Below are 24,752 nucleotides of genomic sequence, written 5' to 3'. Positions count from 1 at the left end.
TCTCTGCTGAGCCCACCTGGACCAATTGTCTGACTCGGTGTAAGTCATCTTCATGTGTTCAGCAGTACAGAGGAGGGCAACCAAGATGGTTAGAGTGGTTGGGAGCACCTTCCCTAGGAGGAAAGGCTGGAGAGGTTAAAACGCTTGGGGCTCTTCAGCTTGGAGAAACATCGACTGTGGGGTGACATGATAGAGGTTTACAAGATTATGCACGGGATAGAGAAGGTAGAGAAGGTATTTTTCTCCCTTTCTCACAATATGAGAACTTGTGGGCACTCAGTGAAATCGCTGAGCTGTCGGGTTAGAACGGCTAAAAGGAAGTCCTTCACCCAAAGGGTGATTAACATGTGGAATCCACTGCCACAGAGGTGGTGGCGGCTGCAAGCATAGACAGCTTCAAGAGGAGATTGGATAAAAATACGGAGTAGAGGTCCATCAGTGGCTCTTAGCCACAGCATGTTGTTGGAACTGTCTGGGGCAGTGTTGCTCTGTATCCTTGGTACTTGAGGGAGGGGCAAAGTGGAAGGGCTTCTAGCCCCACTTGTGAACCTCCTGATGGCACTTGGGTGGGGGTTTTTTGGCCGCTGTGTGACACAGAGAGTTGGACTGGATGGGCCGGATCCAACATGGCTTCTCTTATGTTCTGATGAGAGTCTAAGACCGATTCCCCACTAGCCTTCTGCCTCCCTCACGCTCCTCTTCTCCGTGGCGCTTCCGTCGGATTTCACACTGTCTGCCCCGGGGCTGCAATTAGTTTTGCCTTTTTCACGCGGCAAACAGAAACTGGTTTTTAGAGGCTCTTGTTTGCTGCATGAAAGAGGCAGAGCGAGTTGCAGCCTCGGGGCAGCTGGTGGGAAATCCGATGGAAGCGCCGCGGAGAAGGGGAGCGTGAGAGCCAGGTCAGGCTAGTGGGAAATCGGTCTCAAACTTCTCAGTGTAGAAAAGAGATGGCTAAGGGGGGGGGGCATGAGAGAGGGTTATAAAATGATGTTTGGGATGGAGGGAGTGGACAAAGATGATTTTTTTTCTCCCTCTCCAAAAATGTATTGGACTTGAGGGTATCTAGTGAAGCCAGTGGGCGGCAGGTTCAAGACAGACCAAAGGAAAGACTCCTTTACGCAGAGAGGGATTAAAGAAGAAGAAGATAAGAAGATATTGGATTTATTTCCTGCCCTCCACTCCGAAGAGTCTCAGAGCGGCTCACAATCTCCTTTCCCTTCCTCCCCCACAACAGACGCCCTGTGAGGTAGATGAAGATACTGGATTTATATCCCGCCCTCCACTCCGAAGAGTCTCAGAGCGGCTCACAATCTCCTTTCCCTTCCTCCCCCACAACAGACACCCTGTGAGGTAGATGAAGATATTGGATTTATATCCCGCCCTCCACTCCGAAGAGTCTCAGAGCGGCTCACAATCTCCTTTCCCTTCCTCCCCCACAACAGACACCCTGTGAGGTAGATGAAGATATTGGATTTATATCCTGCCCTCCACTCCGAAGAGTCTCAGAAGGGCTCACAATCTCCTTTACCTTCCTCCCCCACAACAGACACCCTGTGAGGTAGATGAAGATATTGGATTTATATCCTGCCCTTCACTCCGAAGAGTCTCAGAAGGGCTCACAGTCTCCTTTATCCCCCGCCCCCACAACAGACACCCTGTGAGGTAGATGAAGATATTGGATTTATATCCCGCCCTCCACTCCGAAGAGTCTCAGAGCGGCTCACAATCTCCTTTCCCTTCCTCCCCCACAACAGACACCCTGTGAGGTAGATGAAGATATTGGATTTATATCCCGCCCTCCACTCCGAAGAGTCTCAGAGCGGCTCACAATCTCCTTTCCCTTCCTGCCCCACAACAGACACCCTGTGAGGTGGGTGGGGTTGAGAGGGCTCTCACAGCAGCTGCCCTTTCAAGGACAGCCTCTGCCAGAGCTACGGCTGAGCCAAGGCCATTCCAGCAGGTGCAAGTGGAGGAGGGGGGAATCAAACCTGGTTCTCCCAGATAAGAGAGCTCTGGCTGACCCAAGGCCATTCCAGCAGCTGCAAGTGGAGGAGTGGGGAATCAAAGCCGGTTCTCCCAGATAAGAGTCCGCACACTTAACCACTACACCAAACTGGATCTCCAACTGGCACTACACCAAACTGGCTTAAAGTGTGGGATTTGCTGCCAGAGGATGTAGTGATGGCCACAGGAGTCAACAACTTTCAAAGGGGAACAGATAGACTTATTCTCCATGAATCTGCCAGTGGCTACTAGCCATGGTGACTGAGAGGAACCTCCACACTCAAAAGCACTCATTCTCTGAATCCTAGAGCCAGGCAGCCAGCAACATCAGGGGAAGAGTTCAGCCTCTCTGCCCTGTTGTTGGCCCTCCAGAGAAACTGGTGGGCTATTGTGTGAGACTGGACTAAATGGACTATTGGTCTGATCCAGCAGGGCTCTTCTGATGCTCTTCACATTTGTAAGGTTGTTGTTGTTTTGTTCCAGTCTCTAAATGAGTTGAGGAGATGGTAGAACATTCGGTTGTGCCAAGCAGCTCTGGATTTCAGCAGAGTCCTCCCAGTGCAGCTTGGGGGCATCTGGCTGCCTGCTGCTACTTTGTAATGAAAATCACGCAAAGACAGGGTGAGGATGGGAGTCCAGAACATCAGTATTGTAGGACCAAAGTCCTTTTATACTATTTGCAGAGCAGTACGATATCTGCAAGTTTAGCAAGCCGTGCAGATGCTGAACTCTCCTCTCTCTGAGTTTGAGAATTGTAGCATATCCTGTTTTGTCTTTATTGAATAGGAGGTTTTTTGCAGGGGGATGACTTGGGGAGTTCCTGGTTAGATTTTCTTCAAGTCCTGGTGCCAGTCACTGCTGTTTTTGTACCTGTTATCCTTGTCAATCAGATGGTTTTTGAAAAAAATCCTATTTAACCTGTGTGTTGACTGCAGAGATGAGCTTCCTTGTTGGGTGCCTGGGGTGGGTTTTTTTTTTTAAGTAAAGCTTAAAATTAGGTAAATGCACATCTATATACCCACCCCAGATACCTTTGTGCAGCGTGCAATGAAAACAGTGGGCAGTGGTGGGTGGATGCCTTTATTCTGCTAGCAGGAATAACCCAAGTTTGAAACAGCCGCCAATCTCCTCCTCTAAGAAATCAGCAGGAAAGAAGCTATGAGAGGCTGGGGGGTGGGGGGGCGGGTTGTGGGCAAATTCAAGTGAAGCAAGAGAGAAGAAGAAACAGTGTGAGAAGAAGCAGGACCGGAGCTGAAACGAGAGGGCTTTCAGGATATTGACTTAAGAACAGGCAAGGGGTAATGTGGGAAGGACCTTTCCTGCTTTTGTAGGAAGAAGTGGTCAGTCGGCCGTAGGTGATCTGGAAGAGGCAGGGGAAGACCTGTGGCTCAGTGGTAGAGCCCCTGCTTTGCAGTCCCTGGCAGCATCTCCAGTTAAAAAGGACCAGACAGCAGATGATGTGAACAGCTTCCCCCTGAGTCCCTGGACAGCCTCTGCCAGTCTGAGTAGACAGTACTGACCTTGATAGACCAACACTCTGATTGAGGGGGAGCGGGAGATTGGATTCATACCCCACCCTTCACTCGGAGTCTTCCCTTCCCCTTCCTTTCTGTCCAGCAGACACCCTGTGAGGCGGGTGGGGCTGAGAGAGCTCCGATGGAAACTGCTCTCGAGAGAACAGCCGTGAGAGGACTTGTGACCGACGCAAGGTGCATGTGGAGGAGGAGTGGGGAATCAAGCCCAGCTCTCCCACATTAGAGTCCACTACTCTTAACCACTACACCAAAAGGTCGCTTCATGTGTGTTCAGTGGGGAAGGGAATGAAGGGCAAACTCATGTATTTTCAGGGGATCTCCAGGATCAAGCAGCATATTACTTGGGAGACCCATGACTAGAGCTCCTGACAGTATACTAGGGGAGGGGTGTCGTGTGTCTAACTGAAATTCAGCTGGAGGGGATTCAGTTTCTTCAGAACAACAGTAAACATAGAAGCATAGAGAACATAAGAACATAAGAGAAGCCATGTTGGATCAGGCCAGTGGCCCATCCAGTCCAACACTCTGTGTCACAGAAGAACATAAGAGAAGCCCTGTTGGATCAGGCCAGAGGCCCCTCCAGTCCAACACTCTGTGTCACAGAAGAACATAAGAGAAGCCATGTTGGATCAGGCCAGTGGCCCATCCAGTCCAACACTCTGTGTCACATAAGAACATAAGAGAAGCCCTGTTGGATCAGGCTAATGGCCCCTCCAGTCCAACACTCTGTGTCACAGAAGAACATAAGAGAAGCCATGTTGGATCAGGCCAGTGGCCCATCCAATTCAACACTCTGTGTCACACAGTGGCCAAAAAACCAGGTGCCATCAGGAAGTCCACCAGTGGGGCTAGAATACTAGAAGCCCTCCCACTGTGCCCCCCCAAGCATCACGAATGCAGAGCATCACTGCCCCAGACATAAGAACATAAGAGAAGCCCTGTTGGATCAGGCCAGTGGCCCATCCAGTCCAACACTCTGTGTCACACAATGGCCAAAAAACCCAGGTGCCATTAGGAGGTCTGTCAGGGGGGCCAGAGTTGGAAGGGACCCCAGGAGTGATGTAGTCCAACCCCCTGTACAATCCAGGAAATTAACAGCTCCCCCCCCCCACTCCTGCTGTGTGCCCAAAGGAAGACAAGAACCCTCCAGGATCTCTGGGCCAATCTGGCCTGGAGGAAAATTCCTTGCTGACCCCAAAGCAGTGATCAGTATCACCCTGGGCACATAAGAAAGGAATCAAAAACCAAAAATGCTTTGTAGAAACCAAAGTTATGGCCTTTTGTTAAAAACAGTACGTGTAACTTCAGTGTTATAAAGAAATTCATGTATTTATTTTAAAACGGTTGAAAGCATTTAAGGGCCCGACGTTGGCCTTGTTGCAAATTAAAACACAAGTGGACCCCAATGTGACTCGACGCATTTCAGCCTTCAAAGGCCTCCTTCAGGGGTCAAGCGTATTTATCCTCGTCAAAGGCCTGCGGGTAGAATAGTGTTTCCATTGTCTGCCTCCCAGATTTGGTCCAAAGAAGCCAATGTGCACATTCCTGATGAGAGCCACTGTAACATCAAGAAAGGGCCACAGGAGCCAAGCCCGGGCTCAGCCCTTCCTGGCTTCCCTCTCACACCCCACCCCAGTGTTTGCTTCATCTGATTCCTGCTCTCTGCCCCGTGCCGCGCAGACACCGTACTTGTCTCCCCTTGGGGTGGGAGGCAGAGATGTGGATGCCTGCCCACACGCTGCTGCTCCTGCTGCAATCGTGTCGATCGTTTGGGAGCTCCAGTCATGGATTTCCTATATTGCGTGCCACTTGGCTCTCCTGCGGGTCACAGAGCCGAGGCAGACTTCCCCTTAGGGGAGTCTGTGCTGCTCTTGCTGCCCCTCATCGGCAACTGGCCTGTAGTGCCGAGACCGTCAGGGAATCTGGGCAGGCAGGGATGAGGCAGCCCTTCTTGCCTCTTTTCTAGAGAGCCCGTTTGGCGTAGTGGTGAAGTGTGCGGACTCCTGTCTGGGAGAACCGGGTTTGATTCCCCACTCCTCCGCTTGCAGCTGCTGGAATGGCCTCGGGTCAGCTGTAGCTCTTGCAGGAGTTGTCCTTGAAAGGGCAGCTTTCTGTGAGAGCTCTCTCAGCCCCACCCACCTCACAGGGTGTCTCTTGTGGGGGAGGAACGAAGTGGAGATTGTAAGCCACTCTGAGTCTCCAATTCAGAGAGAAGGGCAGAGTATAAATCTCCTCTTCTTCTTCTCTTTCTGCTTTTGAAAAAACACACCAGTGTTCTGGAGGGTAAATGGAGAAAAAGAAGAAGACCACAGATTTATACCCCGCCCTTCTCTCTGAATCAGAGTCTCAGAGTGGCTTACAATCTCCTTTATCTTCTCACCCCCGCAAGAGACACCCTGTGAGGTGGGTGGGGCTGAGAGAGCTCTCCCAGAAGCTGCCCTTTTACGGACAACTCCTATGAGAGCTATGGCTGACCCACAGCCATTCCAGCAGCTGCAAGTGGAGGAGTGGGGAATCCAACCCAGTTCTCCCAGATAAGAGAGCTCTGGCTGACCCAAGGCCATTCCAGCAGCTGCAAGTGGAGGAGTGGGGAATCAAACCCGGTTCTCCCAGATAAGAGAACTATGGCTGACCCAAGGCCATTCCAGCAGGTGCAAGTGGAGGAGTGGGGAATCAAACCCAGTTCTCCCAGATAAGAGAGCTCTGGCTGACCCAAGGCCATTCCAGCAGCTGCAAGTGGAGGAGTGGGGAATCCAACCCGGTTCTCCCAGATAAGAGAGCTCTGGCTGACCCAAGGCCATTCCAGCAGCTGCAAGTGGAGGAGTGGGGAATCAAACCCGGTTCTCCCAGATAAGAGAACTATGGCTGACCCAAGGCCATTCCAGCAGGTGCAAGTGGAGGAGTGGGGAATCAAACCCGGTTCTCCCAGATAAGAGAGCTGTGGCTGACCCAAGGCCATTCCAGCAGGTGCAACTGGAGGAGTGGGGAATCAAACCCGGTTCTCCCAGATAAGAGAGCTGTGGCTGACCCAAGGCCATTCCAGCAGGTGCAACTGGAGGAGTGGGGAATCAAACCCGGTTCTCCCAGATAAGAGAGCTGTGGCTGACCCAAGGCCATTCCAGCAGGTGCAAGTGGAGGAGTGGGGAATCAAACCCGGTTCTCCCAGATAAGAGAGCTCTGGCTGACCCAAGGCCATTCCAGCAGGTGCAACTGGAGGAGTGGGGAATCAAACCCGGTTCTCCCAGATAAGAGAGCTCTGGCTGACCCAAGGCCATTCCAGCAGCTGCAAGTGGAGGAGGGGGGAATCAAACCCGGTTCTCCCAGATAAGAGAGCTGTGGCTGACCCAAGGCCATTCCAGCAGGTGCAAGTGGAGGAGTGGGGAATCAAACCCGGTTCTCCCAGATAAGAGAGCTCTGGCTGACCCAAGGCCATTCCAGCAGCTGCAAGTGGAGGAGGGGGGAATCAAACCCGGTTCTCCCAGATAAGAGAGCTGTGGCTGACCCAAGGCCATTCCAGCAGGTGCAAGTGGAGGAGTGGGGAATCAAACCCGGTTCTCCCAGATAAGAGAGCTGTGGCTGACCCAAGGCCATTCCAGCAGCTGCAAGTGGAGGAGTGGGGAATCAAACCCGGTTCTCCCAGATAAGAGAACTATGGCTGACCCAAGGCCATTCCAGCAGCTGCAAGTGGAGGAGTGGGGACTCAAACCCAGTTCTCCCAGATACGAGTCCATAACCACTGCATCAAACTGGCTCTCTGTTTGCCCAGCTAGCCCCGCATCCTGCAGCCGGCTTGCTTGGGCTCAGGGTGAACCGACACAGCCTGGAGTGCCATAGATCCAGCCTCCTGTATCCTCAGTGTCTCCGTCGCACAGGTGCCCTGCTTTCTGGAGTCTTTCAAGTCATCGGCCTCAGCGGGGAATTACACAGTCTGGTAGTTCAAGGATTAACAATCCCCGGCAAGATGACTTGCGTAACTTTTCCTTCTTGCTCATGCAATGCCCATCTCTCTCTCTCTCTCTCTCTCTCGCATTGATGGACGCTTTAAAAAATGCTAATTGAAAACCTTGCCGCAGAGGCTATTAGAAGGCCGCCTGCTCCTGACTGATAGCCGGGTTGCCAGCCGGGCTTCCCGGACGTGTTTGTCTCCCTTATCTGCGCGGCTGCCAAAAAAGCCGCTTGTTTGGACACGTTGCATTTCTCACGCTGCTGTACATCTCTCTTTGTCCCTGCCCCCCCCTCCCCTTCTCTCCATCAGGCCAATATTTTATTACCGTGGCAACGAGATGATGGCGGTGCGGATCGGGCTGTACAAGGCCCATTACTGGACCTGGAGTAACTCCTGGGAGGAATTCAGCAAGGTAATCGAATGTCTTCTTTAGCACAGTCCTGCAGCTGCACGTCCCCTGCTCCCCTCTGCTGGAATCCCGATCGTCAAAATGCTCTGTCTTCAAATCATTTGAATTCAAGCCACAGTAACTGGTGGGGCAGGGCAGCCCACCTTCAGGCCTGCTCAGGGGTCGTTTTGTAGGCAGTGGGGCTCATTAGCATAATATTAGCACATGCTGCTCACCCCTCTTCCCCCCACCAGCCGAAAGCAACCCAATGCAAGAAAGGAGAAATGAGCTCCAGCACCAGTTAAGGGGAGGGACGGTGGCTCAGTGGTAGAGCATCTGCTTGGGAAGCAGAAGGTCCCAGGTTTAATCCCCGGCATCTCCAACTAAAAGGGTCCAGGCAAAATAGGCGTGACAAACCTCAGCTTGAGACCCTGGAGAGCTGCTGCCAGTCTGAGTGGACAAGACTGACTTTGATGGACCACAGAGGGTCTGATTGAGTAGAAGGCAGCAGCTTCATATGTTCATTTTAGGGGAGGGATGATGGGTCAGTGGTAGAGCGTCTGCTTGGTAAGCAGAAGGTCCCAGGTTCAATCCCCGGCATCTCCAACTAAAAGGGGTCCAGGCAAGTAGGCATGAAAAACCTCAGCTTGAGACCCTGGAGAGCTGCTGCCAGTCCAATACTGACTTTGATGGATTGAGGGTCTGATTCTGTATAAGGCAACTTCATATGTTCATATGAAAAATGGATCTCCCAAAACCTTTAGGGGAGGGACAGGCGCTGAGTGGTAGAGCATCTGCTTGGTAAGCAGAAGGTCCCAGGTTCAATCCCCGGCATCTCCAACTAAAAAGGGTCCAGGCAAGTAAGCATGAAAAACCTCAGCTTGAGACCTTGGAGAGCCGCTGCCAGTCTGAGTAGACAAGACTGACTTTGATGGACTGAGAGTCTGATTCAGTATAAGGCAGGTTCATATGTTCACCTCTTTCTCTACTAAATGACACCTGATAAACAGTACTGACCTGAATGGACCGAGGGTCTGTTGTGTGCATTCATGCGCTTGCATCAATTCTTGGAACGGCACTGCCTTGTGATGCAGCGCTTGTGCCCAGGTGCATTGGCACCATCACTGAGAAGTGTGGGCACTGGGGGCCTCCGTGCAGGATGGAGGAAGAGCCAGAGGGCCAGTTGGGGGGGCCTCAGGTGCCCCGGAGGGCTGCACAGAATGGTGGGAAGTGAAGGGGCTGTTCTCAGCCTCGCAGTCAGAGGTGAATGAAGAGGCAGCTGGAAAGGAATCGTCTCCTAGCACCACACTGCGTTGTGTGCGCGTGCCAGGTGCTCCCGAGTCGCTTGCGACTCATTGCACCCCGATGAGTGAGCCAGTCTTCCCTCTAAGCTGAGTGAGTGTGAGCCGGCTCACAGGTTTTCTTAGCCTCTGACTCATGCATTTTTCTCTTTGCTCAGGAAAAGGGCCTCAGAGCAAACGAATTCAGGCAGTCGCCCGCAACTTTCATGCCAGTAGCTCACAAAGTAGAATTTTTACTTACAAGACTCCGCAGCTTAGAGGGAGTCTTGGAATGAACGGCCTCCGAAACACTCAGGCCTTGCAAACGAAGGGTGGGGTCTTCCTCCATGGAGTCAGCCCATCTCGTGTCGGGTCTTCTCGTTCCTGCCGCCTTCAACTTTTCCTCCTAATCCGGCCCACTTTGTTTCATTGACTTTCCAGGGCTGCAGGGTCGAAACGCTCTGTCTCTCGCTTTACGGCTTCAAAGTTCACCTCGATCTGTACTTCTCACGCTTAGTGGAACGTCCCAACTGCGGGGAGTCCTTTTGGCCAGGGCTGGCGCTGGGGGTTTTGCCACCCCAGGCAAAGCTCCGCCCCCCCCGCCCTCCAGTAGGGGAGGGCCCCCAGCGCCGGCCCAAATCGGTGCGGGAAGGCCGAGTGGGGCCAGATGGCCCTGTTTGCACGGAGGGCTTGTTGATATATGGTAGCCTGCTGTGAAGCATGGTGGATCGTGAACTGTCAGAATGCCGGTGTCACATGACAGGAGACCCAAGAGTACCCCGCTGATGCAATAACTAGTACTAACTGGACTTGTCCAGAGGAGCCCCAAGGAGTCAGCAGAATTAGCTGATTGGTGGGCTGCACTATATAACCGGCGGAGTGCCGGAATGTTTTTCTCTCTCTGGCGTATGGATTCCTGGCGAAGCATTTTGTTGCTCTGGACCGCGTGTGTATATACCTTCACTGCTGTAAATATTTTGCATAATACACCGTTTGTTATAAAAACAACCGGTGCGTTGGCTCTTCGTATCGACGTTCCTATCGCTAAGGCAACTTCCTGTTGCGGTCTGCCGACACTCTGCGCACGCTCTTGCCGTCAGGGCTCCTCTTGAGGAGGCCTCCATGCAAACGCCCCCCCATCTCCCCCCCCCCCCAGATTGCCCTGTTTGCATAGAGGGCACCCCCCCCCTCGGCCTTCCCACTGCACGGGGGCGCTGAGCAGGGCCAGATCACTTGGCCCTTCCGTTCCCCAGGGAAACGCCCCCTCGTTCGGTTCTGAGGGATCGGGGGGGGGGGGCTCCTCCGATCACTGAGAGCTGAGAAAAAATGAGCGGGAGGCTCAGGGACCGCGTGAGTGAGGCGGGGGCACCCATCCCCCACCCCTGCTGGCTGCTGGTGCCCTCGGCAGTCACCTAATTTGCCGACTCACATGCGCCGGCCCTGCTTTTGGCATCCGTGGAGGAACCCACAGAACTGAAGTCTGTGGCAGTCGAGGCACCTCTTAGGACACCCGCGCAGCGCGAGTTCAGACTTCTCGGCTCTCCTGGGCGAGCAGGCAGCCTGAGCTGCTCTTCTTCCGTGGCGACCAAGGAGAAGCTGGCCTTTCAAGGGAAGCCCACTGACTCTTGCTGCTCTGCCCAATGCAGAACAGTCTCTGAGAAGCCTTCAAGGAGCGCTGGCACCTTCCAGAACCTGGCTGGAAGGCTGCTGGCGTTAACGTTGACGGGTGGCCCTTCCCAAGGTCTCAGGCAGGGGCTGCGTTCGACCGTGTCGCCTGAATTCCGTTCACACAGCCTGAGCTGTGCCAATGAGGACCCAGGCAAGCATTCTTCAGAGACGGGAGACGGTGCTGTACTTAAAATCTGGCACAGAGAACTGGAATCCGGTGTCTGGTCTAGCGACTAGGAGTATAAAAGGGGAATGCCAAGCGCCTTCTGATTCAGCATGGCCTGCACAAGAGCGCCTTGATCCTCGTTGGCGCTGGGTGGACGAGCTGCAGCCACAGCTCCAGACCTGATCCCAGCAAAAGTGACCCCTCTTCCCCTGTCCCCAAGGCTGGCAAGCTCTGCGTTCATTCGAGCATCTTCCAAGGCCCCCCTCCCCTGTCCCTGGGAAGCCTGCGGTGTGCAAAATAATGTCAGCAGCATCGTTCCTCTGCCCTCTCGGCAGAACCGCAAACCCACTTCGCTTTGAAAGGTATAATCAGCCTGCCAGACTCCTGGCACTACCACTTGCCGAGTTCCCGAGAGTTTAGAGCTTTAGTTAAGAATGAGGAAGACAGGTTCTCAGTGGCAGCTTTGTGCTCCCAGGAGCACAAGATTGATTTGGCGGCGAATCAGGCCTCCCAAGCGCCCAGTTTAGTGCTTGGCTGCCCAGAGGCAGAAGCCGTGAGAACAGAGCACTGTGCTGGCATACGCCCCCCCCCCCCCCCGTGTCCCCACAGTGCACCAGTGGGGTACTAGGGTTGGCCTGCCACTAGGCAAACTAGGTGATTGTCTAGAGTGCTTTTGGAGGTGCCGAATCAGCTGCCCCCATCTGGCTCAAGTGATGCTATTAATGAAGGGGGGGGCCAGAAGTTAGCCTTACCTAGAGTGCCAGGCAGTCCCGGGCCAGCCCTAGTGGGAGCTGCCTGGTGTCCATCCCAACTTGGTCCTGGGTGCTTTGCTGTGTTGGACGGAGATTCTGGAACCTGGGAGGCAAGGCCACAGTGGGGGGGCTTCTAGTGTCCTGGTCCCACTGATGGTGCCTGGTATTTTTGGCCACTGTGTGACACAGAGTGTTGGACTGGATGGGCCTCTGGCCTGATCCAACATGGCTTCTCTTATGTGACACAGAGTGTTGGACTGGAGGGGCCTCTGGCCTGATCCAACAGGGCTTCTCTTATGTGACACAGTGTTGGACTGGAGGGGCCTCTGGCCTGATCCAACATGGCTTCTCTTAGGTTCTTATGTGACACAGAGTGTTGGACTAGATGGGCCTCTGATCCAACATGGCTTCTCTTAGGTTCTTATGTGAAACAGAGTGTTGGACTGGATGGGCCTTTGGCCTGATCCAACAAGGCTTCTCTTATGTTCTTCTGTGACACACAGTGTTAGACTGGATGTGCCTCTGGCCTGATCCAACAGGGCTTCTCTTATGTTCTTCTGTGACGCAGAATGTTGGACTGGATGGGCCATTGGCCTGATCTAACAGGGCTTCTCTTACATTTTTGTTTTCTCTGCTGCCTTCCTGATGTATATTGTTGGTCCTCACAAGTCTGAATTTGTCTGACATCAAGAGGGAGAGTTCCCTGAGGGTTCCAGCTACCCTGTGCCCTCCTTCTAGAGCCAGTTTGATGTAGTGCGCAGACTCTTATCTGGGAGAACCAGGTTTGATTCCCCACTCCTCCACTTGCAGCTTTCGGAATGGCCTTGGGTCAGCCATAGCTGTTGCAGGAGTTGTTCTTGAAAGGGCAGCTGCTGTAAGAGCTCTCTCAGCCCCACCCACCGCACAGGATGTCTGTTGTGCGCGGGGGCCGGGGGGTGGGGGGAAGGTAGAGGCGATTGTGACCGCTCTGAGACTCTTAAGATTCAGAGTATAGGGTGGGATATAAATCCAATATCTTCTTCTAGTGTCGTTCAGACATAGTGCAAGCTGCAGAAGCTAGTTTTAGCGATGCCCATGTCATCCCCCACCTTCCACCTCTTAGTTGCTTGGCATCTCTCATGCCAGAAGGAAGGACTTGTGGCTTAGAGGGACCCCTTCCTCTCTCTCTTTGCCAGGGCAAAGGCAGTTTGGTGCATCCTGATGCAAGATGTCAGGAGGAGGCTTCAGCGCTGCTCTTTCCCCCCCTGCTTGGCTGCTCTGCTTCTCCCCATCTCCCTTTTCGCTTGATGTGTGCCTGCATTTATTCGCCTGTTTTATTTCTATCACATCCATCTTTTCGACAAGGACCCGAAGCTGCTGCTCTCTTCTGTTTTATCCTCACAACTGCAACAACTCTGTGAAGTGGATGAAGCTGGGAGTGTGGCTGGCCCGGGGTCACCCAGCCAGCTTCCCTGGCAGAATGGAGAGCCTGCCCCTGGGTTTACCCAGATCCTTGTCTGACATTTTAATGGTTACACTGAGCTTGCCTCCCTTGAGCCTTTTCTCTTTCGCCCCCCACCTAAAGCTAGCCAACGGCTTCCTTTCAACGGTGCTGGCCTTGTTTCTTGCGGGGATTCTGCATCCGCGACTCCGGTGCCAGCGCTTCTGGTCCTCCTGACTGCTTGACAGTTGTTGCTCCTTCGTGTTCTGTCCTGGGGCTCTCTTCCCTCATTCATAGGAGAAAAGGCGGTTCCTGTGGACTTGGGCAGCCTCTCCTCTGCCCCATCCACAAGGGCAGGGGGGCCAAACTGTGGCTCGGGAGCTGCATGAGGCTCTTTCACACATATCGTGTGGCTCTCAAAGCCCCCACTGCCCCATTGACTGGCTTGGAGAAGGCATTTAAAGTTAAAGTTGCTTTCTTTCTTTCTCCCTCCCTCTCCCCTCCCCCATTGATTTCCTTCCTTCCTGTCTTGCGGCCAGGGCCAGCCCTAGACCGTCTGGCACCCATGCAAGGCTAACTGCTCTGAGAACATCACTGAGCTACACAGGGGTGCCCAGTCTGGTGTCCCCAGAAGGCCAGCACCCTATGCAGTTGCCTAGCTTGCCTCGTGGCACGGCCAGCCCTGCTTGCGGCCCTCAAACCTCTGACGCTCGTGTCCTGCGGCTCTCCCATATCTGACATTGAATTCTGTGTGGCTCTTACATTAAGCAAGTTTGGCCACCCCTGGCCTAGGGCAATGCTAAGGCAAAGCTGAGAAATCTGATAAGGGTGCATTATTCTGTTCTGCTTGAAGCATTTAACACACACGAGTGTGCACTGTCTGTCTCTCTCTCACACACACACACACACCTCTACCTTCCCATGGGGAAGAAGGGCGTCAGCACCTGCGTTTGACCCGAGCCTTTCCCTTCCCCGTCTGTTCAGGTGGCGGCCTGTTGCTCCTTTCCAAGGTTGTCTTCCTGCAAACGATGACAGCCATGCAATTAAGGCATGTTTATTCCTTTCTGAGTCTTTGTTTAACTGCCGGTTGATAAAAGTCAGCAATTACACTGTACATCAGAGGGATGATTAAAAATTCATTTGCTTCCCTGCCGCTGGTGTCGTCTGTGGTTGATGTCGTTCAAATTGGAGCACGGAATTAGTGGACAGAACAGTCATTAACATGATGCGGAGGGCGCAGGGGTGGAAATTTGTTCAAATTCTTCTTCTGATGTTCAGGCATTAATTACTGCCCTGGCTATCTGTCTGTTTGTTTGTTTTAAATAATAAAGAGGGGGCCGAATATGGTTACGCTTCTGATTACAGATGCTAGAAACACCCCCGAGGTTTAATGGCAACGGGTCTCCTTTTCACCGCCTCCAGTTTTCTCATTGACATTATTGACACTGGGTTTGGGAAATGCGAAAGGTAGAGTGACTTTGTGCTGGTTTCATTGCAGACCTGGGGCTTTAATGCATGCATTTGCGGCGACACTGGAGATTCCAACCGTCAGCAGAACAGAGCCTGAATTGCCTCCACTGGAGCTTTGGCTAATGAGTGGCCCTTTTGTCCTGGGTAATCACTGGGCTCCCTCAGTGGCTTGTAATCTGCTGTTTTGATTCTGTTGTCTGGCTGCACCAGGCCCCGGGGAACGCAAGCTTTGCCGCTCAACTAACTTCTTGGAGCCAGAATGGGCTCCTCAAAGCATTCGCAACATGGAGCTCTTGTGCTCCCGATCCAAAGCTGTGGCAGTAAACTCACCTGCTCCCAGTTGTCGTCGGTGGGGTTGAACTTGAACCTGCCCTAAACGGACTGAGGCTGGTCAGGTGCACCTAAAAAAGGTCCAAGGTAGTCCGCTGTGCAAGCACCGGTCGTTTCCGACTCTGGGGTGACGTCGCTCTCACAGCGTTTTCACGGCAGACCTTGTTACGGGGTGGTTTGCCATTGCCTTCCCCAGTCATCTACACTTTCCCCCCAGCAAGCTGGGTACTCATTTTACCAACCTCAGAAGGATGGAAGGCTGAGTCAACCTGAGCTGGCTACCTGAACCCAGCTTCCACTAGGATCGAACTCAGGTCATGAGCAGAGAGTTCAGACTGCAGTACTTCAGCTTTACCACTCGGGGCTCTTCACTAAACAGACATAGGGGGGTTTAATTAACAGCATTTATTTGTGGGCACAGCCAGTGGGCTTCTCTTTGTTCTTTCCTCTAGGCCACCCTTTTTGGCACCAGGGACCAGTTTTGTGAAAGATAATTTTTCCATGGACCAGTGTGGGGGGGTTTGCTGAGTTTTTTACCACCCTAGGCTTCCCCCATGCCCATGCCACATCCCTATCTCTTTAAATGGGGGGGAATGCTGTAGACGTTGTTTATCTTGATTTCAGTAAGGCTTTTGATAAAGGTCCACATGCTATCTTTGTTGAGAAGTTGGTAAAATGTGGTTTGGATCCTGTTACGGTTAGGTGGATCTGGAACTGTTTGACAGATGGCACCCGAAGAGTGCTTGTGAATGGTTCCTCATCCTCTTGGAGAGGAGTGACAAGTGGAGTGCCTCAAGGATCTGTCCAGAGACATGTTTTGTTCAACATCTTTATCAATGATTTGGATGAAGGAATAGAGGGAACGCTTATTTAATTTGCAGATGATGCTAAATTGGGAGGGGTTGCAAACACAGAAGAAGACAGAAACAGGATACAGGATGACCTTGACAGGCTGGAAAACTGGTCTAAAATCAAGTGAAATGAATTTTAACAGGGATAAATGTAATGTTCTAGATTTAGGTAGGAAAAATCCAATACATGATTATAGGATGGGGGAGACGTCTTAGCAGTAGTATGTGCAAAAAGGAACTAGGAGTCTTAGTGGATCATACGCTGAACATGAGTCAACAGTGTGATGCGGTGGCTAAAAGGGCAAACGCAATTTTGGGCTGTATCAACAGAAGTATCGTGTCCAGGTCACGTGATGGGATGGTATCGCTTTACTCTGCTTTGGTAAGACCTCACCTGGAGTCTTGTGTTCAGTTTGGGGCACCACATTTTAAGAAGGATATAGACAAACTGGAACAGGTCCAGAGGAGAGCGTCAAAGATGGTGAGAGGTCTGGAGACCAAGTCCTATGAGGAAAGGCTGAAGGAGCTGGGCATGTTTAGCCTGGAGAGGAGGCGGCTGAGAGGTGATAGGATCACCATCTTCAAGTACTTGAAGGGCTGTCATCTAGAGGATGGTGTGGAATTCTTTTCTGTGGCCCCAGAAGGTAGGGCCAGAACCAATGGGTTGAAATTAAATCAAAAGAGTTTCTGGCTCAACATTAGGAAGAACCTCCTGACCGTTAGAGGGGTTCCTCAGTGGAACGGGCTTCCTCAGGAGGTGGTGGGCTCTCCTTCCTTGGAGGTTTTTAAACAGAGGCTAGATGGGTATCTGACAGCAATGCAGATCCTGTGAATTGAGGGGGAGGTGTTGGTGAGTTTCCTGCATTGTGCAGGGGGTTGAACTAGATGACCCTAGAGGTCCCTTCCAACTCTATGATTCTATGAAATAAGGGGTAGGCACTGCCCCTTTTGCCCGCCCGGAATCCAGGCGGATGAAAGAGGTTCTGAGCAAGGCCATGCTGTCTCTTTCGTCCCCCCAGGTCCCGGGCAGGTGGAAGGGGGGGCGGAGCTGCTCTGCCTCGCTCTGAGGCTGTGCTGCCTCTTTTGTCCACCCACATCCTGGGTGGTGCGGCGCCAATACCTCACTCCGCGGCCCAGTTGCTAACAGGCCACAGACCAGTACCGGTCCACAGCTTGTGGGTCAGGAACCCTTCTCTAGGTCACTGATGAGTGAATCAGTTCCCAGAAGCAGAGGGAGGGAGTCGTTGCAGCAGTGGCAGAGAGCGTTCAGGGCCCCTGTGCTTGTCCCAGGCAGGCCGGTTAGTGCTGCTGAGTCAGTGCTCCCAAGACAGGTGGTCGTGCACATGTCCATGTGTGTGTGTGGAGGAGGTGCCATGATTCTTGTGCTTTTGGCTCATGATTTAGGGTTCTCCATCCTTGGCATTATTCTGGATGATCTTCTGTCTCCATGAGATCATCTTGCCCCACTTTTGAACTCATCCGTGACTGTTTTAAGTTTTCGTGCGTCTAAAAAGCGGGGGTGGCCAAGCTTGCTTAACGTAAGAGCCTCGTGGAATAAACTTCAGATGTTTGAGAGCCAAGAGACGTGAATGTCGGATGCTTGAGAGCCATGACAGAGGGAGGGAGGTGGGGAAAAAGCAACTTTAACCTTAAATGCATTTTCCAAGCCGCTGGCTGGCTTGGCTTGTAGAAGTGATTGAAAGAGAGAAATGCCTTCTCCAAGCCTGCCAACAGGGCAGTACGGGCTCCGAGAGCCGCACAATATGTGTGAAAGAGCCACATGTGGCCCCTGAGCCACTGTTTGGTCACTCCTGGTCTCAAGTCTGAGAACAGCAATGAAAGCGTCTGGCTACGGGGTGCCTCGGGCCCCCTGAAGTTCTTGTGCCGTTAACCTATCCTCGGTGGTCTCCAATGAAGACTTGTGCCTGTGGAAACGGAGAGAAAATTCCTCTCTCCCTAGCGCCTGTTTTCTGATTTGAACTGTCCCGTTCCTTGCCAAAGTCTCTTTTCCAGCTAGAGCACTGGGCTGTTTCTCTCTTCCTTGGCTGTGAATGTCTGCTCTTTAGCAAGGGCCTGTTCCCCAAAGTGCTGAAAGAAGGAAGAGAAGCCGGTGGTAGCGAAAGAAAACCTGGCTGACTGCGTGGCTGCGCAGCTGCCAGTTGCCCGGAATGGCTGCAGGAGGAATATTTACTTAGCTGCCACGCAGGGGCTGTAAAAGAGCCGTTTGTGATTTACGAGTCGTTCTTGTCTATGCGTTTCAAATCGTAATAACACTCAAGAACTGATGAATGGGCCACATTGAGCCAAAGCGAAATTTATTGGGAGGAAATGCTGGGAAATAGTTGTGAGATGTTACCTTCTGGGAGACATATTTATAGTCTGGTCCAGAATGGTATATGCAGACATACCCAAGCCAGGGCCTGCTCTGGAGCAAGCACTGGAGATGCCAGGGAGTGGGAGGTTCTTGCACGGTTTGAAAGGGGGAAGAGGCTCTTGGTAACGCATACATATGGGCCTCAGCAGAGCCAGTGCCCTCTTCCTTCTCTTACTTGTTGCACCCAGAAAGAGGCACAGCTGGGGGCAAATGCGTACTGTGCTTGGCTCATTTTCCCATCATAGAGATGTTCAGTGAAATGGATACATGCTCCGTCCTTTCCTCATGCATGACAAGCCTGGAGAGGAGGCGGCTGAGAGGCGATAGGATCACCATCTTCAAGTCCTTAAAGGGCTGTCATCTAGAGGATGGTGCGGAATTGTTTTCTGTGGCCCCGGAGGGTAGGACCAGAACCAACGGGTTGAAATTAAATCAGAAGAGTTTCCAGCTCAACATTTGGAAGAACTTCCTGATCGTCAGAGCGATTCCTCAGTGGAACAGGCTTCCTTGGGACTCAGGTGGTGGGCTCTCCTTTGGAGCTTTGATGGCCATCTGACAGCGATGTGGATCCTGTGAATTTAAAAAGGTAAAGGTCAAGGTAGTCCCCTGTGCAAGCACCAGTCGTTTCCGACTCTGGGGTGACATTGCTTTCACAACGTTTTCACGGCAGACTTTTAACGGGGTGGTTTGCCACTGCCTTCCCCAGTCATCTACGCTTTCCCCCAGCAGGCTGGGGACTCATTTTACCCACCCCGGAAGGATGGAAGACCGAGTCAACCTCAAGCCAGCTACCTAAACCAGCCTCCGCTGGGATCGAACTCAGGTCGTTAGCAGAGGACTCCGACTGCAGTACTGCAGCTTTACCACTCTGCGCCACGGGGCTCTTGTCCTGTGAGTTTAGGGGGAGGTGTTTGTGAGTTTCCTGCATTGTGCAGGGGGTTGGACTAGATGACCCTGGAGGTCCCTTCCGACTCTATGGTTTTGTGATCCGTTCTCTGTCGTGTTTGAGGCAGACTTGTGCTGCTGTGGGGCAGCACAGGATAGCCCTCCACTTTCCTTTGGAGAGAGCACCAGGGTTCAGGAGTGTCCCCTCCTCCCTGCTTCTCTCTGCCTTCCTTTTCCAGCTATTGCCTGCCTTGGAGAAGGGGCGTGTGCTGCTGGCCGCCTGTGAGTTGGGGAGACTGGTGGAAGTGCCAAAGCGCGTTAACTCTCCTCCTTGCGCTTTTCGGGTAGTCACAGCAGACCAGAAGGGGACAATCGCTTTTCCCTCCCCCTGCTCCAAGCCTGGGAGCTGCCCTTTCACAGAGCATAGTTTCTGGCCATGCCAGGGCCCTGACTCCAGCCTCAGAAATACATGTTTTTCAAATCCCCTGGGCTGGGCAGATGGCACATTAGCCAATAACTCCAGCCTCTCTCTGGCGCTGTCAGCTCCGTGCCTTGTTAGCTTGCAATGATATATTATTTCTTTATATCATAAAGGCCACTGTGTATTTTTGAAAAGGTTTTTTGCGTCTGTGTTTACACCGAGACCCCGATTGTTTTTAACGTGCAAATGCCAGAGGGGCTCTTTCATGCTGCAGCCGTCTCCGATTGTCCTCCTCGCAGAGTGAAGCGATCGATCGATGGCACCTTTTGTGCTCGAGTTGTGCGGGGCGGGGGGATGTGCTGTGAAGTCAAGTAGAACCTTGCCAATAATGGCATGTGATTGTAGTCCTCAGCGCATGAGGGTTCGCCATTGATCGCTCCTGCTTGAGAGCTGATGGAGGCTTTTTGAGCAGCCTTTTGCCTCCGGCCCCTTCCAGGCAGTTAACATGAGAGGAGGCTTTTGTTCAACGGGGCCGAAACACCGAGCACCAAGAAAGAACAGCAGGAGTGGGAGGGTTACGTGGATCACTCTTAATGCTACAGAAGAAGAGCCCTGCTGGATCAGCCCAGTGAGGATCCATCTAGTCCAGCATTCCATCTCACACAGTGGCTGACTAGTGGAGGGCCAGCAACAGGGCAGAGAGGCTGAGGCCTCCATAAGAACCTCAGAAGAACCCTACTGGATCAGACCAGTGAGGGTCCATCTAGTCCAGCCTTCTGTCTCACACAGAGACCAACCAGTTCCTCTGGAGGGCCAACAACAGGGCACAGAGGCCGAGGCCTCCATAGGAACCTCAAAAGAACCCTGCCGGATCAGCCCAGTGATGATCCATTTAGTCCAGCCTCCTGTCTCACACAAAGACCAACCAGTTCCTCTGGAGGGCCAACAACAGGGCACAGAGGCCAAGGCCTCCATAAGAACCTCAAAAGAGCCCTGCCGAATCAGCCCAGTGAAGGTCCATTTAGTCCAGCCTCCTGTCTCACACAGGGGCCAACCAATTCCTCTGGAGGGCCAACAACAGGGCAGAGGCCAAGGCCTCCATAAGAACATCAGACCTGCTGGGTCAGACCAGGGAGGGTCCATTTAGTCCAGCCTCCTGTCTCACACAGAGACCAACCAGTTCCTCTGGAGGGCCAAGAACAGGGCAGAGAGGCCAAGGCCTTCCCCATTGTTGGCTAGTGACTCTGGGATTCAGAGGTTGATTTTCTCTGAATGTGGAGGTTCTCTCAGTCACCACAGCAAGTAGCCATTGATAGACATCCTGCATGGATCTATCTAATCCTCTTTTAAAGCTACTAACGCCTCCGGCAGCAAATCCTACATTTTAATCAATCTCTGTGTAAAGCAGTATTTCCTTTTGTCCGTCCTGAACCTGCTGTCCATCAGTTTATTGGATGTCATCAAGTGTTAACATTTTGGGAGAGTGAGAAGAATTCTTCTTTGTCCACTCTCTTCGCCCCATGCATCATTTAATAACCTCTCTCAAGCCCGCCCCCCCTCCCCCCGTAGCCATCTCTTTTCTGAACTGAGGAGTCCCAGACGCTCCAGCCTTTCCTTCCAGGGAAGGTGCTCCGACTCTCTCAACATCCCGGTTGCCCTCCTCTCAACTTTTCCCAGCCCTGCAGTGTCATTTTGGAGATCTGGTGGCCAGAACCTCATACCGTATTCCAAATGAGGCCGCCCCATAGATCTGCTCAAGGGCACTGCAATATCGGCTGCTTTCTTCTCAACGCCTAACGCGGAGTTTGCCTTTCTCACTGCTGCAGCACTCTCCGTTGATACTGTCACTGAGCTGCCTGCTACGGCCCCAAGGCCTTTTTTTTACTTCTCATTTTCAGCAAGTTCAAGCCTCATTTGCCTATACTTGAAGTTGGGTTTGTTTGTTTTTTGTCCCCACGTGCATCCCTTCCCGAGGCTTTGGCTCCGCAAGGCTGCAAATCACCTCTCTTCCAGCGGCAGGGAGCGTCGCTGACAAGCCAAGATCACTGCTACCCCGGGGATTCCTGGCTCAAGCCCCCTGCTTTTCTCACCGTTCTGCCTTCTAGTAATGCCGCCGCTTTGTTGTGCTCCATTTTGTGCGTTGGAATGAGGCTGCTTTGAGGAGAAGACGGGGGTCCCTGCGTCGGCCCGGCAGATACCGTCATCTGCAGTCGCTTATCAGGTCAGAACGATCTGGGACAGCGCCCGGATGATGGATTGCCGAAGGCCGTTTGTTAACACACACGGTTGTTCTGCTGCTTGGCCGAGAGCCCAACTGGCAACTGCCTGCTGTTTTGCCTCATGTTTATATTGACTGAGCATCTGTGGCCCGTTTGCTTTGGGGATTGATGCATGGGCCGGGCGGCCAGCGAGCAGCGTGGCCAAGGTCAGGGCTGCGGCGAAGGTGCCGCTCGGAACTCTGAATAAGCCCAGAGGCCCCCTTTCTCTTTGGAGAGCCTCACTGCATCACCTTCTCAATTGAGAGATGCTTGCTGTGGCGAAGTTTGGGAACTCTTGTACTGCGCATGACACGTGTGCGTGTGTGTGTGTGTGTGTGTGTGCGTGTGTGTGAAGTGCCCTGAAATTGTAGCTGACTTTCAGCAACCCCAGTTAGGGGTTTTCAAAGCAAGTGAGAGCAGAGGTGGTTTGGCATTGCCTTCCTTGGTGGTCTCCCTTCCAAGTGCTGACCCCAGCAAGGGGCTTTCGAGGCAAGTGAGAAGCAGGGGTGGTTGGTCATTGCCTTCCTCTGCAGAGTCCTCCTTGGTGGTCTCCCTACCAAGTGCTGACCCCAGCAAGGGGCTTTCGAGGCAAGTGAGAAGCAGGGGTGGTTTGCCATTGCTTTCCTCTGCAGAGTCCTCCTTGGTGGTCTCCCTTCCAAGTACTGACCCCAGCAAGGGGCTTTCGAGGCAAGTGAGAAGCAGGGGTGGTTTGCCTTTGCTTTCCTCTGCAGAGTCCTCCTTGGTGGTCTCCCTTCCAAGTGCTGACCCCAGCAAGGGGCTTTCGAGGCAAGTGAGAAGCAGGGGTGGTTTGCCTTTGCTTTCCTCTGCAGAGTCCTCCTTGGTGGTCTCCCTTCCAAGTGCTGACCCCAGCAAGGGGCTTTCGAGGCAAGTGAGAAGCAGGGGTGGTTTGCCTTTGCTTTCCTCTGCAGAGTCCTCCTTGGTGGTCTCCCTTCCAAGTGCTGACCCCAGCAAGGGGCTTTCGAGGCAAGTGAGAAGCAGGGGTGGTTTGCCTTTGCTTTCCTCTGCAGAGTCCTCCTTGGTGGTCTCCCTTCCAAGTGCTGACCCCAGCAAGGGGCTTTCGAGGCAAGTGAGAAGCAGGGGTGGTTTGCCTTTGCTTTCCTCTGCAGAGTCCTCCTTGGTGGTCTCCCTTCCAAGTACTGACCCCAGCAAGGGGCTTTCGAGGCAAGTGAGAAGCAGGGGTGGTTTGCCTTTGCTTTCCTCTGCAGAGTCCTCCTTGGTGGTCTCCCTTCCAAGTACTGACCCCAGCAAGGGGCTTTCGAGGCAAGTGAGAAGCAGGGGTGGTTTGCCTTTGCTTTCCTCTGCAGAGTCCTCCTTGGTGGTCTCCCTTCCAAGTGCTGACCCCAGCAAGGGGCTTTCGAGGCAAGTGAGAAGCAGGGGTGGTTTGCCTTTGCTTTCCTCTGCAGAGTCCTCCTTGGTGGTCTCCCTTCCAAGTGCTGACCCCAGCAAGGGGCTTTCGAGGCAAGTGAGAAGCAGGGGTGGTTTGCCTTTGCTTTCCTCTGCAGAGTCCTCCTTGGTGGTCTCCCTTCCAAGTGCTGACCCCAGCAAGGGGCTTTCGAGGCAAGTGAGAAGCAGGGGTGGTTTGCCTTTGCTTTCCTCTGCAGAGTCCTCCCTGGTGGTCTCTGTGGAGAAACGCCATTTTAGTCAGTGGTGGTGCTTCATTTGGCAGGGGTCAGTAAATCCCTCAGCAGGGCTTTGTAGCCTTCCCCTCACTCCCCCCCTCCCTTCCAGAGCCAAACCAACAATGCTAGGGGGAAAATCTCCTAGAGAGGCAGGAAGTGCTGTTGTTCCTTGCATGTGTTAGGCAGGAAGAGAAGCCAGATTTGAACTGGGGCTCAAGCGAGCATGTGGTGAGCAATGGAGGCTCCTGCCTGGGGGGGCCCCAGGCAGGCAGACTAAGTAAGTAATTCACAAGACAGGGCAAGTTTAGATCAGGGCCAGCAGGACGCGTTTATAATCAACTTTTCTTTGTTATACTGGTTGCTGTGCTGGGCTGGGCTGGGCTGTGCTGTGCTGTGCTAATTTTGTAGATGCAACTGTTTTTGTTTTGTTTTTCTTCCCCTATTGTTTTCTCTTTTAAATAAATGTTTTTTCTGTTTTAAATACTGGCAGTCAATCTCTGTACCACATAGATCCCCAAACCGCTTTAGACCACGCTGTTTTTGAGAAGGGGGCCCCGGGGAAGGGGGAAGGCATGCAGTTGTATAAGGTGCCAATCCTCCAGGGGTGCCCCAAAGAAGCGCTGAGGTCTCTGTGAAACCCAAGTGCAGGGTGGCAGAGGACCTGGAGGCCTAGCCTCATAGCGGGAGAGGGGGATTGGGAGTCCTGTTCCTCTCAATCTGAACCCCGGGACTGAGCAGGTGGTGGCAGCGCGCCCAAGGGGCAGGAAGAGAAATAGCTCCCTCCAGGAGTTGGCGACTCAATAGGGAGCTGATGGGACCGGGTCTGAAGGCAGAATCAGGCCGGTTCCGCCACAGTCTCCCTTCCAAGTACTGACCCCAGCAAGGGGCTTTCGAGGCAAGTGAGAAGCAGGGGTGGTATGCCATTGCTTTCCTCTGCAGAGTCCTCCTTGGTGGTCTCCCTTCCAAGTGCTGACCCCAGCAAGGGGCTTTCGAGGCAAGTGAGAAGCAGGGGTGGTTTGCCTTTGCTTTCCTCTGCAGAGTCCTCCTTGGTGGTCTCCCTTCCAAGTACTGACCCCAGCAAGGGGCTTTCGAGGCAAGTGAGAAGCAGGGGTGGTTTGCCTTTGCTTTCCTCTGCAGAGTCCTCCTTGGTGGTCTCCCTTCCAAGTGCTGACCCCAGCAAGGGGCTTTCGAGGCAAGTGAGAAGCAGGGGTGGTTTGCCTTTGCTTTCCTCTGCAGAGTCCTCCTTGGTGGTCTCCCTTCCAAGTGCTGACCCCAGCAAGGGGCTTTCGAGGCAAGTGAGAAGCAGGGGTGGTTTGCCTTTGCTTTCCTCTGCAGAGTCCTCCTTGGTGGTCTCCCTTCCAAGT

At 53.0% G+C, this 24,752-nt stretch overlaps 1 protein-coding gene across 1 annotated transcript in view; it reads left to right on the top strand.

Moving 5' to 3' along the window:
- The window catches only part of GALNS (galactosamine (N-acetyl)-6-sulfatase), a 98,083-nt gene that overhangs the window by 41,470 nt on the left and 31,861 nt on the right, over window positions 1–24,752 (top strand). Inside the window, 1 exon segment of the mRNA XM_060254243.1 lies at window positions 7,795–7,897. Coding sequence (XP_060110226.1) covers window positions 7,795–7,897 — 103 coding nt within the window.

Source organism: Heteronotia binoei, chromosome 14 (assembly GCF_032191835.1).
Source record: "Heteronotia binoei isolate CCM8104 ecotype False Entrance Well chromosome 14, APGP_CSIRO_Hbin_v1, whole genome shotgun sequence".
In the NCBI taxonomy this organism is placed as follows: Eukaryota; Metazoa; Chordata; class Lepidosauria; order Squamata; family Gekkonidae; genus Heteronotia; species Heteronotia binoei.
This window is presented reverse-complemented; position numbering and strand designations above follow the sequence as displayed.